This window comes from Eucalyptus grandis, chromosome 2 (assembly GCF_016545825.1).
Source record: "Eucalyptus grandis isolate ANBG69807.140 chromosome 2, ASM1654582v1, whole genome shotgun sequence".
In the NCBI taxonomy this organism is placed as follows: Eukaryota; Viridiplantae; Streptophyta; class Magnoliopsida; order Myrtales; family Myrtaceae; genus Eucalyptus; species Eucalyptus grandis.
The window spans coordinates 29017361-29033851 of NC_052613.1; the positions used below are offsets into that span (position 1 = coordinate 29017361).

The window sequence follows — 16491 nt, forward strand, 5'->3', positions numbered from 1 at the left end:
ACAATGAAATCGGATCGAGTAAAAACAACTCGGACTTTGAGGCGTGATATCACTTTCTTTAAGGATTTATTTGCCCCACTACGTTGCTAATGGTCACCGGCAAATTTCCTCCAGGATACAACAAAGTCTCAAGTGAGAATACTAGATAGCAATTCTAATATTTCTCCAGGGTCTCTCTAAGAAACAATCGAAAAATTGGCTGCAGTTTTTCAGAAAGAAGACTCGAAAAATGACCACTTGTTTCTTTCCGAAAATGACAAGTATTTATATGAAACGGTCTTGCAACTCTTCGTGAAAATTGCGAACAAACATGTCTTTAGAAAATTGTTCGGATAAACCAACGCGACTCTTCGGAAGAAGTCGAAAAAAACGAACAATTGCAATCCTTCGGATAAATTAAAAACCGAATAAGTAATTTTCCAAAGGTTGTCTTGAAAAGGCACAAATAAAATTCGGAATATAAATATATATATTTAAATAGAATTTCGAATTTTCATTTATATTTCATTTCCGAAATTCTCAAATTAAAAGGCAACCTTTGAACTAAAATATAAAATAAAATAAAATAAATAAATAAAAAGCAAGGGATTAATGCTAATTAAACCGCGGGCGCGCAGGCGTGCAAAGTGCTAAGTGCGCCAAATAATCGCGCCAAAATCGCGCAATTATCCGCGCACCCGCACGCGGTATGGTGGGTCTAGCCCCACCTAATCACTCCTTTAACTACAAAAGGAAATTCCTCATTAATAAACTAATCCTCCTGCTCCCACCTTTTCTATGTGGGACAAAGTAAAAAGCACTTATTTTGTTTTAACAAACAAAATTCCAACACCCCTTACATGTAGCAATGACGGAGTGAAGTGGAAAAATATTCAACGAGACGATGGTGAGATGGGCTTTCTTGATTGAGCAACTAAAACACCAAATTAGCCCTAAATTACAAAGTCCCACTTTGATCCCTCCCATTCGAGCACTATTTCCCATGAGAAATCCCACTTGTAGTCTTGGCGGCAAAATTTGGCAAAAAGATGAAGGTGAACTCGTGATTCTGTAGTGGAAACGACAAAGAGTGGTCATGCTAAATAGTCTAATGTCTTCTATTTTTTTGACAAAACACGACGAAAAAGGTAGAGAATCGATCAAACATATAACATTAGTTGTGGTATCTTAGAGAATTTGTTATATGTTCATGATCTAGTTGTGTGTTTGTGTTGATCTCTTTGCATACGTGCTAGTGATCCCCCAACTAAAAAAAGAAAAAAAAGGTTCAATATAGCCTTTAGCATAAGGTTGAGATGAACGACAAATCGGTATTGGTTTTGCATTTTCTATTGGATATTTCAGCAGTTTTGAAATATTTACAATAATAGCTTCGATAAAAGTTATGACCGCATTAAAAACCATCATTATTTTTAACGGTCACATAATGGTTTCTTAACGGTCATATAATAGCTTTTTAAATCGTTTTGTAACGTTTAATTTATTTCTCAAATAAATCATCCATTATTTTACAACGGCTCTTTTAACGGCTCTATTTTGTCTTAATATAAAAATAAGATCTCATAAGACACAATATGTTCTCATATATCTTTCATTTTCATTCAACTGGGTTATACACAAAAGTTGTTATGTTTCCTTCTAATATTCAGTGCGGAGTATAGAAGAAGGTCTGTTATATCTTGAGAGGACAGCCGCTGAAGCCTTACGCACCGAGTTTCATACTCCGAGGGGCGGAATTATCCTTAAGGACAGTACTTGCATGCCTCAGACATTTCATTTTATTTTCTAATCTTTTGTAATGTATCTTCATTAATTATTATTATTTTATGTATTCTAATACTTTTTCCAACATTTTCAAGGTTGGATATTTTGTCCGATGCCCAATGCTTAACTATCTGCTAGAGTGAGAAGATGAATTTAGCGGATTGGGTAGAGAAAATCTTTTGTATAAACAACCGGTAATGTGAGCTGTTATGTTTGAATTTTCTCCAACGCGCGGGGCCCCACCACCCCTATCCATTTGCGCGTCTTTTGCTTGGCCCATAATACCAGTCCACGTTTCAACTCCTGATTTAAAGGGCGGTTGCAATGGACACGTGGCGAAAAGGGGTTGCCTCCTTGGAGTCCCTTTTTACACTTGCAGTTATGTTAGTTGATCCGAGGGAGAGTTGGCCATCTCTTACTTTAGTCAAAGAAATTTTACACGCTAATGACAGCTAATGGCCGATAGATTAGTGACTAAATTGTCTTCTTCGAGAACTTGCTGACCCCACGAAACGAGAATTTTGAAACTTTTGAAAGAAGAAGAACTTTGAATATTATTTGTATAACGTTGGATTGCAATTGATTTAATGTTGTATGAAATGAATACCAAGTTCTCTTTCTCAAGAGCCTATGGCAAACAAAAAGTTCTTACCCCTTCTACTAACATTGAGCAATCCTAGTCGCAAAAAAATTGATTTTAACATTGATTTTGAAGTAAGTGAGTCATATATCAAAACATGAATTAAAAAATAATCTCAATCTATAAACCAATTTTAAAAGCAAATCTTTGAATTTGTGGCTGACGTCGTTTTAAAGATTCAGAGCATTTTCGCTTTTTAACATCTCCAAATTACTTGAGAAAAAGAGAGGGCCAAACATTTCGTGACAAACTAGATAATACTTTTAGTCAAAGATAAGTTTGTGATTCTAGAGGGAAGGGGTATTATTACATTTTAGCAGGCGAAGCAGAACACACAACTTTCTATATCTCAGCGTTGGGCACTTACACATATTGAATTTAGAGGATGGAATGTCTAATGTTGTTTCACCCTAGAAGCGAATTGGATTGTTGCAAGTGGAAGAACCGAGCACATTTAAAAAAGAATTGATCCGTTATCTCGCCATCTTATTGAGAATAATAAGAGCATCTTTGACTACCCAAAGTAAGTATTACTATTAGGCAAAACGGCTCTTCAGGCCACATCAATCGAGTGACAGGCCTAAAAGAGAAGGCTGTGTCAGGGGGTTAGTACCCGTGCTTTGCGGTTCTCTAGTAGAATAGCTTTACTAAATCAATCACGCCCTTTCTTTTGGTCTTCAGCTCTTCATTGCAGCCATAGGTTATGACCATGTTCATGCCATTTTTTTAATTGCAAGTGTAGAAAGAGTTTTTCCAATGGGAAAGCAACGAGAAAATGTGTCTAGAAAGGGTGCACGTGCAGCCCATGCACGCCCTATCTCATCTCCGACTCTACCTCTTTTAGTTTTCTTTAGTGATTTTTATCTAATCTTTTCCTGGAATTTTTCTTTTTACGATCACCTTCTATCAATCTTGTAGCCATGGAGTTTGATTTTTTTTTTTTTCACAGTGTCTCTTCTTCACTACACAAAAATCAGAATATAGAAAGTTTGAGGCTATTTTTTTTTTCGGTAGTTCTCCATTGTCTTCATATAATGGTCGATGAAAAGGAATCAAAGTTCTCCATATTGAATTTTCTGTGCTTAAAGAAAACTTCCTCAATTGTAGATACTCAACAGAAGTAGCATATACTAACTTGAAATTTCTTCCAATATATATCTGTACACATCACTCAACAAAAGAAAACAAAAAACTTAAGAGACATCTTTATCTTCAACCCTTAAATCAGGGAGATGAAGGGGAAAATAAAACCCTCCCCTTTCGAGGCAAAAAAAAAAGCAACCAATTCCAATTGTATCCTGCTCTGTAATTGCTCGACACACTTATAAACCAGCCCTAGTTCCAAACACCTAGGCTGCAGATGGGGCCGTCAAGAAGCGGAAAGCTCCGGCCTCCTCCAACGCCTTGAGGAATCGATCCCATATGGTTCGCTTAGCCGCTTCATCTCTTGCAACGATATTCTTGTAGTCCAAGGACTCGTCGTCGTAAATATCCCACCACTTCTTCACCAGCATCTTGATGTCCTCCCGGTCCATGTTCTCTTCCTCGCCTGTGTACCGCCACGGCTTCGACCCAGCGGCACAATAATGGACGACCTTCACCTTGTCCAGCTCGACGTTCTCAGGGTGACGCCACAACATCGCGAGCACCAGGTTGTACACGTTAGGAGTCGGTCTGTAGATGTCCTTGAAGTACATGTTCAGGAGGTCCTGTTCAGCAAATGAAGTGGGAGGTGTGATCTTGAGAGTTTCGAGCAAATCGTGGTAAGTGTCGAGGTCTGGCTCGTACACAAACATGCCGGCGTTGAAGTAGAGAGGTGGCTTTGGGCCAACGTGGTCGGGCCATTGGACCTTGTCGGGGCACTGTTGGCAGTACCCGATTTTGTACTGAGGGGTGTGGCTCCATGTCTTCTCGCAGAAGCAGTCCATGATGGCATAGAAGAAGCCATTTTGGAGGTCGAAGAGGTGATCGATGTTGTCGAAGACTTGGATGTCACCATCCAAATAGATCATCTTTTTGTACTCCACAAACTGCAATCCAAGAAGCCAGGTCAATAACTCAATATAACCAGGCTGATAGTACTTCTCAATCCTAACTATCAAAGAAGCAGACAAGAATATAAGACAGTAAGAAATATCAAAACCAAGCATACCTCCCAAATTCTAAGTTTGGAGTAGTTGATCACATAATAAGCCATGGCGAACTGGGTCTGGCTCTCCGGCGGATAGACAGGCTCAATCTCCCTCACGATGCAGCCCTGATCCACTAGGATCTTCCGGTGATCTGCCGGCACGTCAGGCAAGATCGCCACTACAAGTGGGTACTTGCTCTTCGCTTTCCTGAGCCCCTTGGCCAGCCCGACCACACCCTTCACGTAATCACCGTTTCCAGCTAGAAACGTCACGTAGGCACAGGTGGGCTGGTCCTCGGGCTTCAGCTTCACGACGCCATTAGCGGCAGCATCGGCAGCGGCCATGGTGGGAGCCATTTTTCTATGGTGAGGAAAGGGTTGAGGTTTCAGTGAGTGGGAATGGAGAATGTGTGGTGGGATTGAGAAGGTTTTGCAAGTTGCTTGGCTGAGTTTGAGTTGGTGGATTTGGCAAGAGGAGGGTGCAGGGTTTATATAGAGATGGAGAATTATTTTTTTAATTAAGAAGACTAAATCTTTGGAGATAATGCAGTGATTTATCTACTAATTTCCGATGATCGGGACAGGGGACGGAAGCTGCTTGAATCTTGGGGAGTTTCACACCGACAGACCAAAGATCTCGTCTGTCCAATGAGGGCGGAGCTAGGCCATTTCTCGTGAAACGACGACGTCGTTTTGGAGCTCCACCGTTGGATCGAAGTCCGCGTGGGTCAGCGCGAGTCGATCGGACGGTCGGTCATCAAGGTCTGGAGTTGGTGGACGGTGCTGGAAAATACCAGAGAGAGATTGGAAAATACCAGAGAGAGATAGAGATAACATATGTTAGAAAGACCCAAAAAGTCAAGCCTTTAGCGGATTTACTAATATAGCCCTACCTGCCGACTTCGAAATTGCAAGACGGCGTTAGGGTATTCGTGTATGGCGAGGGTGATTATGTAACTGGATGTTGTGGTGGGGACGGTTTTTTAGGATAATGTTATGCAGTTGCCGAAAAGTGGGAGTCAAATTGTCTGTTTGTCGCTCTCATGGAGAACGTGCTATAGAAGGATAAGCTTTAGCCAAAAAGACCTTAAAAAGTCAAGAAAAGATCGTTAAGGATAATGTAAATTTTTAGAAAATTACTTTATTGATCACATAAACATACGTGTTTTATATGGTAGTTGTTCGTAAATCCTAACTGAGTTTGGTCTTGATCTTAGTTATTGTGGGATATAGAATGTATATGTCAACATCATAAATCGAATTTGTAGAATATACATCTCATGGGAAACTAATTAAGTCTCGACTCTTGAACTATGCAAGCGATTGAGATAAAGCAGCTTGCACACACTTGGCAAAATCAGACAAGCAACCTCTAATTTCTTAGCTGAAGTTACTGCAACATTGCAATAAGCTATGCCTGTTGTGGTATTTTCAAAAGCCCTTTTTTTGTCGATAAAAAAAAAACCATTTTAATATTAGCCTTTCACCAATAAATTTCACAAAAGCTTGTGTTTTATATTAAGAATGCAATTGTTTCACTGAAAGTTTATGATAAAGGAAAATATTTTTCATGAAAATCATTTTTAAGAAAAACGATTTGTCTTTACCTATTTGGCAGTTTAGGAAAAGTGATTTCTCTATTGTCAAAATGGGAAGTCGTTTTCCCCCATCAAAAATTGTTGTTTTCAATTGATTGAAAACATTGTTCATAAATCGATTAGTTTTTAGTTATTCAAGTATCGGAAAGTCAAAAAATATTTTTTTTTCTCAAACAATGGACCCTAAATAAATAAGAATGTGAGCGCAATTCGAAAGCGAGCTAAACCTCTTGTACATAAATTACGACTTTTTAAATATTTGGATACTTTTCAGGTTAAATCATCTTTCCTTTTTTGAGTAGTTAATTAAATCATTCTTATTTTACATAATAATAAAGTTTATATTTCTAGATAGATTGAATCTTCCTAAAACATTATTTATTTTTCCATACGCAAACTAGGTCCCGTCCTTGGTTCTAGATTCAACCGAATTGATCATTGAATTCAAAAATCGTCCTTGGTTCCAGATTCAACCAGATTGATCATTGAATTCAAAAATTGAAGACTAATACAGTGCATACTAGTCTTTGAGTTAAATGATAGATCAACCTAATCTAAACCATGATTATCCGTAAAGCAAAACACGCGTCCTTTAATTTGATTTCTAGATAATGCAAATAAAAACACTTGAGCATGCACTCCCTATACTCAGTACATTTCTACTCGTTCTTGCTCCGTAGCATTCGAGATTTTTCTCTTGGCATCGATGAGGAACTCAACGGACCAGATGCTGCGGCTCGACGTGGCGAGCTACGCGTGAGCAGCACCGGATCTTGCGCCCTGGAGAAGCTTCCCGCCGCTTTCGTACATATTTTTGTTATTAAAAAAAAAGGAGGAATTTATATATTTTAATTCCACAGTAAAAGCTACCCGCCGCACCGTCCAGCGTCTGAAAACTCACAAATTATTTATTTATTTATTTATTTATTTTCCGTTTTCCTTTGTACTCACGAAATCATAAAATAGAAAAATCTACGTTGCTAGGGCAGACACGTGGCAGGCCGTCGCACGTCCGCCGGACTTTCGAATTGTTTGTGGGCCCCCTTATTTTTGCGCATGTATGGAATCGACCGGGCAACTTTTGCTGCGCATAGAGTAAACATTACTGGACAAAGCAATTTTCGAGGGCCGTTCGGTTTTGGTTTTCACTACGACTTAAAATACGACTTTATCATGAGTTGAACCGGGACGATATTTATCTGTACAAATCTGGACACGATGGTCTGAAGAGCACGGCCCGTCCATATTTAGCACAGCGTAATGATTTGACTTATATCTAAATCAAAATTTCACATCGAATCAAAATGAGTTTAGTTATTGTCGATTATCTCTAATGTGATGCTTCAAATAACATGATTTTGTCCCTGTATTTGAATTTCGTTGTTCTTTACCATTGCATTTGAGGAACCAACGTGGGATGTACGAATACTGTGGCATCTTACTTCAAAGACGAGATCTTTACACATTTTTGCTTTGCATGTGGATAGCAATTAGAAAAATTATACTCATCTTTCTTCAAATTTCAAGTATAAAGTGGTATTTTTCCCATGACAGATAATCGTTTCAGTGACAAAAAAGATTATCGTCTTACTCAAGATATGCCGCATCATCAATTGACATAATATATTGTATCATTGAATCTTTACTGATTAATATGTAATTATATGCTTAATATTAAACTAACAAGGTAAGGAGTTTCTTCTGTGATGTTGAACTTTGGTTGCCGACGACTAAACAATTTTCTAGGGATTAAATGTGGAGAACACATTCGAATGATGCTTCTTTTCTAGAAGTTGTACTTGCTAAATGGGCACGGGAGAGTTTTACGTGTGTTTCGAAAGAGTTCTCTCTTGTCATCGATAGTGACCAACATGTTATGTAATTGCTCGAATTACATCGTCATGCTGCATGCGCTAATGAAATTCGCTTAACAAGTCAACAAATCGGAATTCCTTTTTCAAAAAAAAAAAAAATTCTTCTTCCATGAAGTAAGCTTTTCAAATACCAAAATCACGCATAATAACTATTCTATTTCTAACTAAATTTATTTCCTGATTGTAGGAACATGTTTGGGATAAAAATCTATTTGATATGACAATTTCATTTTTTTTTTGAACAAATTTTCAGTCTAGAAATATATTTGAAATAAAAATTTGAAATAATTTTTTTTACTTTTTATTTCTAGAACAAAAGAAAAAAATATAAACTCTTTCATCGCTCGCCCTTGCCTCCCGCTGTTGGCCGCCGCCACCCTCCACTAGCCGCTGCCCATTGATGAGTGGAAAAGAGCATAAGGGGGAGAAATTTTGTGAATTTTTATTCTAGGAAGAGGAATTTTAATAAGTAAATATTCATAAACTTGTCTATGGAATAAAAATAGAAAAATAACTAGAAATCTATTTTAGGAAAAGAATGGATATCATTTGCATATCAAATGATTCAAATTTCCATGACTTTACATGCATATAGCCTGATAAAACTATTTTATTTTTATAAACAAAGAGAAGCGATTGGTGTGGACATCATTTCTAGATATCACAGAAAATTCAGTTTGAGTCATAGGTAACGAATTCACTTGTAAATCCACGAGTTCATCAGTGATGAATCGTGATCAAGAGAAGGTGCTAGCAGCGTCCAACGGAATTGAAAATTGCGGGTGGCGTGCTGCTCCGGTCGTTGTGGAATTCCCCGCCGCTTAATCTTTTGAGCTGTCCTGAGCAAACCCACGTGTTGACTCCTCGTTCGAAGGACGGTGCAAGGACAAGTGGCGCAAAAGGGCACCCTCTGGGAAGGCCCCTTTTTGCCACTTTTTCAGTTATGTTGGTTGAACCAAGGGGTGGGGTGGGTCCACCGAATTCGTTAATTTAATAAGCAATTGACCGAGGTGGTTGCCAAGAATAATTTAAGACCAATAGAGGATATTCCACATTGAATATCTCTAAGGAAGATAAAATTTCTTTTCTTAGTCCGACTTATGGCTCTACATGGAGAGACTTTGACTAACTAATCTAAGAATCTCGTGGGAATATTCTTGATTCTTTTGGATATTCTAATCCACCATTCTTCTAAACGAAGTAATGAACTTATTGGTCATATTAATTATTTTCGACTCGTTTCGTTATGCAACACAGTAATAACCAACTAAATCAATCAATTTAAACAATAGAGGTGATCTGTTTGGTCGATCGTTTCAGAAATAAGTCATCTAATTTTGCTCATTTATATGTACCTACCACCTCAAAATAAAAAGGAAAAAAAAAGTTTAAGGAAATGCCCAAGTAGGCCACGTGGCTCAATCCCCCGTTCACCCTTATTTTGCTTTTAATAGACGTAGAAATAAAGGGAATTATCATTTCGGCACATCTAACTTATCATTAATAGTAACTTTAGTCAAAAGTTTGAATCTCTAGAGGTTTCTTGATAAATCCAATGCCATAATATCATTTTTCTTCCCTATAATTTCAGCCATATCCTATTCTTAGTTTTATCTATTGTCATTTTCATAGGATCGCAATACATATCTATTCAACTATGATCCTCACCATTTTTTCGTAGGCCATTAAGATCTCAACATCGTTGTCAAGTCTACAATCATTTGGGAGTCATCGCCCTAGATCTTTGCCACATTGATCCCAAATTAAGTGGCTCCTTCATGACCATTAAGATCTCAACCTTGTTGTCGAGTCTAAAGTGATTTAGGAGTCATCGCCCTAGATCTTTAGGAGTTATCACCTTCAGATCTAGAGGCCTACCGACTCAATGGCTATAGAGGGAGGGAGGGAGGGGTATTTTATTCATTCATTACACACATCAATATACGTGGTGCAATTGATGATCACATTACTTGAGTAATATGCATTTTGTTATTGGGATTTGAATTTTGAAATCTTTCTTTTTATGGGCTGTTATCTTCATGTGTCGTTATCAAATAGTGACCATAGCACAAAATATTTGACAAGAAAAGAGAGAGGAGAAAAGGTTAAGATTCAACGGTTTTCTTCAAATATGAGTGAGCACAAACTCATAATTAAAGCGTTCATCTTGATAGATTATCAAGACTCAAGATCAAGACTTTGTTGAAATGGATGGAGGTCGGGCATGTTGTTTAAAGCCCTAAAAACTTGTCACAATTAGGTGTCCTTTGGGAAATAATTATACTCAGTCGCCGGACAACATGAAAGAAAATTTGCACGAGCTCCATTTTATAGGTGATATGCACATTTTGAAGAATTTTTGTGTGATTGGATTCTTATAATATCACGAATCTAATAGTGATATACATTGATGAAGACCTAATAGAGATCCATTAACTTGTAACTTGCTACATACTTAACTAAGTGCGCAAAGCTCCAATGGCCGGTTATATACTAAGTAAATGCAAGATTTTTCTATCGATATGGGCCTAAACGAGGCAACAAAATTTGATGACAGCACCTCGACATGATACGTTTAATCGATACATCAATGTAATACAGCACGTTCTAATTGTAGTTCGATTATATGAAATCAAAATGTTAATGTTTTATGCTACTGTACAAGCTAGTGTGAATAACGGGCACCATTACAACATAGTAACACAAGTTGCCATCCCCATGGTCTTTCTTATGGACCCTATCGTCCATAATTAGAAAGCCACAGTTGAGATCAGTCGACTTACCCTTAGCTAATTATCCCCACTTTTTGTATATGAATGTGTTTAAGATCATTGACAAATGTTAGGGATTATTCGTACAGCTTGAGATTGTGTATTATGATTGTGCATATTGTTGATCGATCCCAATCAATTGTACGGAGCATTAATTTTTCAACTTTTTTCACAAATCTCAGCCGGACATGGATGGACAATGGCTCTCAAAGTCACACGATCTTCATTGCGTGGCTCATATTGCTCCAGAGTAATCGACGTGTCGACCCATGGCCGCGCAAGGACAGGTGGCGCAAGAGGGCACCATCTTGAGAGGCCTTTTTTTTTTTTCCGCTTTTCCAGTTATATTAGTTGGACCAAGAAGGGGGAGGGCCCACTAAATTCGTTAGATTAATAAGGTGATTAATCAAAAGGGTAGCTAGAATCTTCTTCAACCAAGAATATTTTAAGTTCCATTTGAGGATAATAACCTTTGAAAATCTCCAAGGGGGTTGACATTTCTCATCTTAGATCGTCCCATCAATGTACATGAAGTGACATTGGCTTACCAATCTAAGAATCCCAAGGAAAATTCTCGATTCTTTTGAATATTCAAATCCATTATTCTTCTAGAGGAGCGTTCTAGAAAAGCATCCATGCTAATGTACAAGAAAATAAATCTAGTGAAATTATAATAAATTGATTTTACTTATACATTTTATATAGATGTTACAAGTAAATGACACGCCGTAATTTTTGTTGATCATTTGAGGAATAGGCATCTAATTTTGTTCATGCCCATGACCTTAAAATAAAGGAAAAGATAAAGGAGAAATTGAAAGAAAATGCTCAAATAGGCCCCCTAGTTCAATTTTTATTCACCCTTCTTTTGCTTTCAATCGATGTGGAAATAGAGGAAAATTACCATATTAGCACGTCTAACTTATCATAAATAGTAATCTTAGTAAAAAAAAATTGAATTCCTCGAGAGTTCTTGATATATCCAATGCACTGATGCCATGTTTTTCTACCCTATGATTTCAGCCACATATTATTATTATTATTATTATTATTATTATTATTATTATTATTATTATTATTATTATTATTATTTAGAAGACTAACTAATCAAAAACTTGACATTTTCCAAGCATAGTCTCTACCTATTGTCTCTATTGTAGGATCGAGACGTGTGTCTATCAAACCTCAATCCTTGCCACTTCTTCGGAGGATTGCGATGGATCTCTAATCTAAGTCATCACCAAATTCAAACCCCCCCCCCTTCCTCTCCCTAATTTCTATCCTTACCGCACATTCATCACCTCTAGATCTGGAGGCCCGACGACTCAAAGCTATGGAGAGAGGGACAGAGGGAGAAAGAGAGACAGAAAAGGAAGGAGCGGGGGTGGGGGAGTATTTTATTCATTTGTGACACATATCGATATATGAAGTAACTAGTGGTCGTCACATTACATGAGCGAGTGATATCCACCTCTTTTTAGATTTGAATTTTGAAATCTTGCTTTTTACGTGTCGATACCTATGTGTCATTGTCAAGTAGTGATGGTCTACCAAATATTTCATGAGAAAAGGGAGAGGATAAAAGGTTGAATATGAGGGTTTTCTTTGAATATGAGCGAGCATAGACTATATTGTCCATCACGACATATTATTGAGACATTGTTGAAGTGGATGGAAGTTGGGCGTGCTGTATCAGAGCCCTGAAACTTGTTGTGATAATATGACCTTCGTGAACGAATCATATGCTGTTAATTGACGACACGAAACAAAATTTACACAAGCTACTTTTGATAAGGCGATACACGCATTTTAAGAATTATTATGCGAACAAGTTATTATAATAACATCTATCTAACATCAATTTACATTGATTTGTAAATGTGTAACCTTGTTACTTCAAATCAGTTGAGCAAATGCATCCTGCCACAAGGTTAATTAAGCTCATAGTGCAAGCTCAAACGGCCCTGCGATACCCTAATTAACGAATGTATTTTTTTTTTTTTTTGAAATGGGCTTTAACAAGCCGACATAATATATAAACTCTTTAATCGCTTGCCCTTGCCTCCTGCCTTTGGCTGCCGCCACCCTCTGCCGGCCGCCACCCGTTGATGAGTGGCAAAGAGCATAAGGGGGAGAAATTTTGTGAATTTTTATTCCAGTTCAAGGAATTTTGATGCATAAATGTTCAAAAACTCTTTCAAGGAATAAAAAATAATAATAATAACTAGAAATTTATTTTAGGAACATAATGGATATTGTTCGCGTATCAAGTGATTCAAATTTCAGTGACTTTACATGCATATAGTTTGATAAGACTGTTTCATTTTTATAAGCAAGGAGAAGCGGTTGGTATGAACATCATGTCTACATATATGGAAAATTCAGTTTGAGTCATAGGTACCGAATTCACTTGTAAATCTACGAGTTCGTCAGTGATGTGCCGACCCGGAATCGTGATTCAAGAGAAGGTGCTAGCGGCGTCCAACGGAATTGAAAATTGCGGGTGGCGTGCTGCTCCGGTCATTGTGGAATTCCCCGCCGCTTAATCTTTTGAGCTTTCCTGAGCAAACCCACGTGTTGTCTCCTCGTTCGAAGGACGGCGCAAAAGGGCACCCTCTGGAGAGGCCCCTTTTTGCCACTTTTTCAGTTATGTTAGTTGAACCAAGGGGTGGGGTGGATCCACCGAATTCGTTAATTTAATAAGCGATTGACCGAGGTGGTTGCCAAGAATAATTTAAGACCAATAGAGGATATTCCACATTGAATATCTCTAAGGAAGATAAAATTTCTTTTCTTAGACCGACTTATCGCTCTACATGAAGAGACTTTGACTAACCAATCTAAAAATCTCATGGGAATATTCTTGGTTCTTTTGGATATTCAAATCCATCATTCTTCTAAACGAAATAAAGGATTTGTCAATACTCATTGGTCATATATAATGATTTTCGATTCGTTTCGTGATGCAACACAGTAATGACCAACTAAATCGATCAATTTAAACGATAGAGGTCTGTTTGGTCGATCGTTTGAGAAATAAGTCGTCTAATTTTGCTCTTTATATGTACCCACCACCTTGAAATAAAGAGGAAAAAAGGAAAAAAAAAAAGTTTAAGGAAATGCTCAAGTAGGCCACGTAGCTCAATCCCCCGTTCACCCTTATTTTGCTTTGAGTTAATACCCTGAAAAATCTCAAACTAGTACACTTATGACAAATTTACCCCAAATTATTTTTTTGACCACCAAAAACCCTAAACTAGTATATCTTTGACAAATTTACCCAAAACTAGTACACTTGTGACAAATTTACCTTATGTTAGTTTTTGTTAAATTTTATTGTCAAATTATTAAGTTAAATTACACGTGACAATTAACTAGTATATCGATTTAGGATTTTACGCATCGTTTGTCACAGTTTACAATTTTTTTCTTATTTTTTTGTGGTATTAATATAATTTAGCGGAGGGTATATTTGTCACAAACTTATTAGTTTGGGGTTTTTTTTGGTCGAATAAATTAGTTTAGGCTAAATTTGTCGTAAATGTACCAGTTTATGGTTTTTTTATGGTCAGTTGGGGTAAATTTGTCACAAATGTACCGGTTTGGGGTTTTTCACGGTCAAAAAAATAGTTTTTGGTAAATTTATCATAGGTGTACCAATTTGGGGTTTTTTAGGATATTAACCCTTTTGCTTTTAATAGATGTAGAAATAAAGGAAATTATCATATCGACACGTCTAACCTATCAATAATTGTAACTTTAGTCAAAAGTTTGAATCTCTAGAGGTTTCTTGATAAATCCAATGCCATAATATCATTTTTCTTCCCTATAATTTCAGCCATATCCTATTCTTAGTCATATCTATTGTCTTTTTCATAGGATCGCGATACATATCTATTCAACTATGATCCTCACCATTTTTTCGTAGGTCATTAAGATCTCAACATCATTGTCAAATCTATAGTCATTTGGGAGTCATCACCCTAGATCTTTGCCACATTGATCCCAAATTAAGTGGCTCCTTCATGACCATGAAGATCTCAACCTCGTTGTCAAGTCTAAAGTCATTTAGGAGTCATTGCCCTAGATCTTTAGGAGTTATCACCTTTTAGATCTAGAGGCCTGCCGACTCAATGGCTATGGAGGGGGGAGGGAGGAGTATTTTATTCATTCATTACACACACCAATATACGTGGTGCAATTGATGATCACATTACTTGAGTAATATGCATTTTGTTATTGGGATTTGAATTTTGAAATCTTACTTTTTATGGGCCATTATCCTCATGTGTCGTTATCAAATAGTGACCATAGCACAAATTATTTGACAAGAAAAGAGAGAGAAGAAAAGGTTAAGATTCGACGGTTTATGAGTGGGCACAAATTAAAGTGTTCATCTCGATAGATTACCAAGACTCGAGATCAAGACTTTGTTGAAGTGGATCGAGATCGGGCATGTTGTTTAAAGCCTTACAAACTTGTCACGATAAGGTGTCCTTTGGGAAATAATTATACTCAGTCGCTGGACAACATGAAAGAAAATTTGCACGAGCTCCATTTTATAGGTGATATGCACATTTTGAAGAATTTTTGCGTGATTGAATTCTTATAATGTCATGAATCTAATAGTGGTATACATTGATGAAAGACCTAATAGAGATCCATTAACTCGTAACTTGTTACTTCAAATTAATTAAGCAAATTTATCATGCTACATACTTAACTAAGTGTGCGAAGCTCCTACAGGCCAATTATATACTAAGTAAATGCAAGACTTTTCTATCAATATGGGCCTAAATGAGCCAACAAAATCTGATGACAGCAACTCGACATGATATGTTTAATCGATACATCAATGTGATACAGCACGTTCTAATTGTAATTCGATTATATGAAATCAAAACGTTAATGTTTTATGCTACTATACAAGCTGGTGTGAATAATGGGCACCATTACGACATAGTAACAGAAGTTGCCATCCCCACGATCTTCCTTATGGACCCTATTGTCTAGAATTAGAAAGCCACAGTTGAGATCGGTCGACTTACCCTTAGCTAATAATCCCCACTTTTTGTATATGAATGAGTTTAAGATCATTGACAAATGTTAGGAGATTATTCATACCACTTGAGATTGTGTATTATGATTGTGCATATTGTTGATCGATCCCAATCAATTGTGACCAATATTCTATGATCTTCTTGCCTTTCTTGTCACTTTGGTACGTTGTAAAGTCTATAAATTAGGCTCTTATACTCTTATGTGGGAAAGTACGGAGCATTAATTTCTCAACTCTTTTCACAAATCTCAGCCGGACATATGGATGGACGATGGCTCTCAAAGTCGCACGATCTTCATTGCGTGGCTCAATTGCTCCTGAGTAATCGACGTGTCGACCCTTGGCCGTGCAGGGACAGGTGGCACAAGAGGGCACCTTCTTGGGAGGCCTTTTTTTTTTTCGCTTTTCCAGTTATGTTAGTTGGACCAAGAAGGTGGGGCACCGAATTCGTTAGAGTAATAAGGTGATTAATCAAAAGGGTAGCTAGAATCTTCTTCAACCAAGAATATTTAAAGTTCCATTTGAGGATAATAACCATTGAAAATCTCCAAGGGGGATGACATTTCTCATCATAGACCGACCCATCAACGTACATGAAGTGACTTTGGCTTAGCAATCTAAGAATCCCATGGAAAAATTCTCTATTCTTTTGAA

At 37.3% G+C, this 16491-nt stretch overlaps 1 protein-coding gene across 1 annotated transcript; it reads right to left on the reverse strand.

Annotated features, from left to right (window-relative positions):
- Positions 1-3508: 3508 nt before the first annotated feature.
- On the reverse strand, positions 3509-5006 carry LOC104428239 (galactinol synthase 2). Its single transcript, XM_010041232.3, has 2 exons — positions 4557-5006; positions 3509-4434 (listed from the first exon to the last, which is right to left on the reverse strand). Exons 1-2 carry the CDS (start codon positions 4890-4892, stop codon positions 3754-3756), a joined length of 1017 nt encoding a protein of 338 aa, XP_010039534.2. The 5' UTR covers positions 4893-5006; the 3' UTR covers positions 3509-3753.
- Between the last annotated feature and the right edge of the window lie 11485 nt (positions 5007-16491).

Coding starts and splice junctions, on each gene's coding strand:
- LOC104428239 (XM_010041232.3), bottom strand. CDS start 4,892: ATGGCTCCCACCATGGCCGCTGCCGATGCTGCCGCTAATGGCGTCGTG. Junction 4,435..4,556: donor CCAAACTTAGAATTTGGGAG/GTATGCTTGGTT, acceptor CTTGGATTGCAG/TTTGTGGAGTACAAAAAGAT.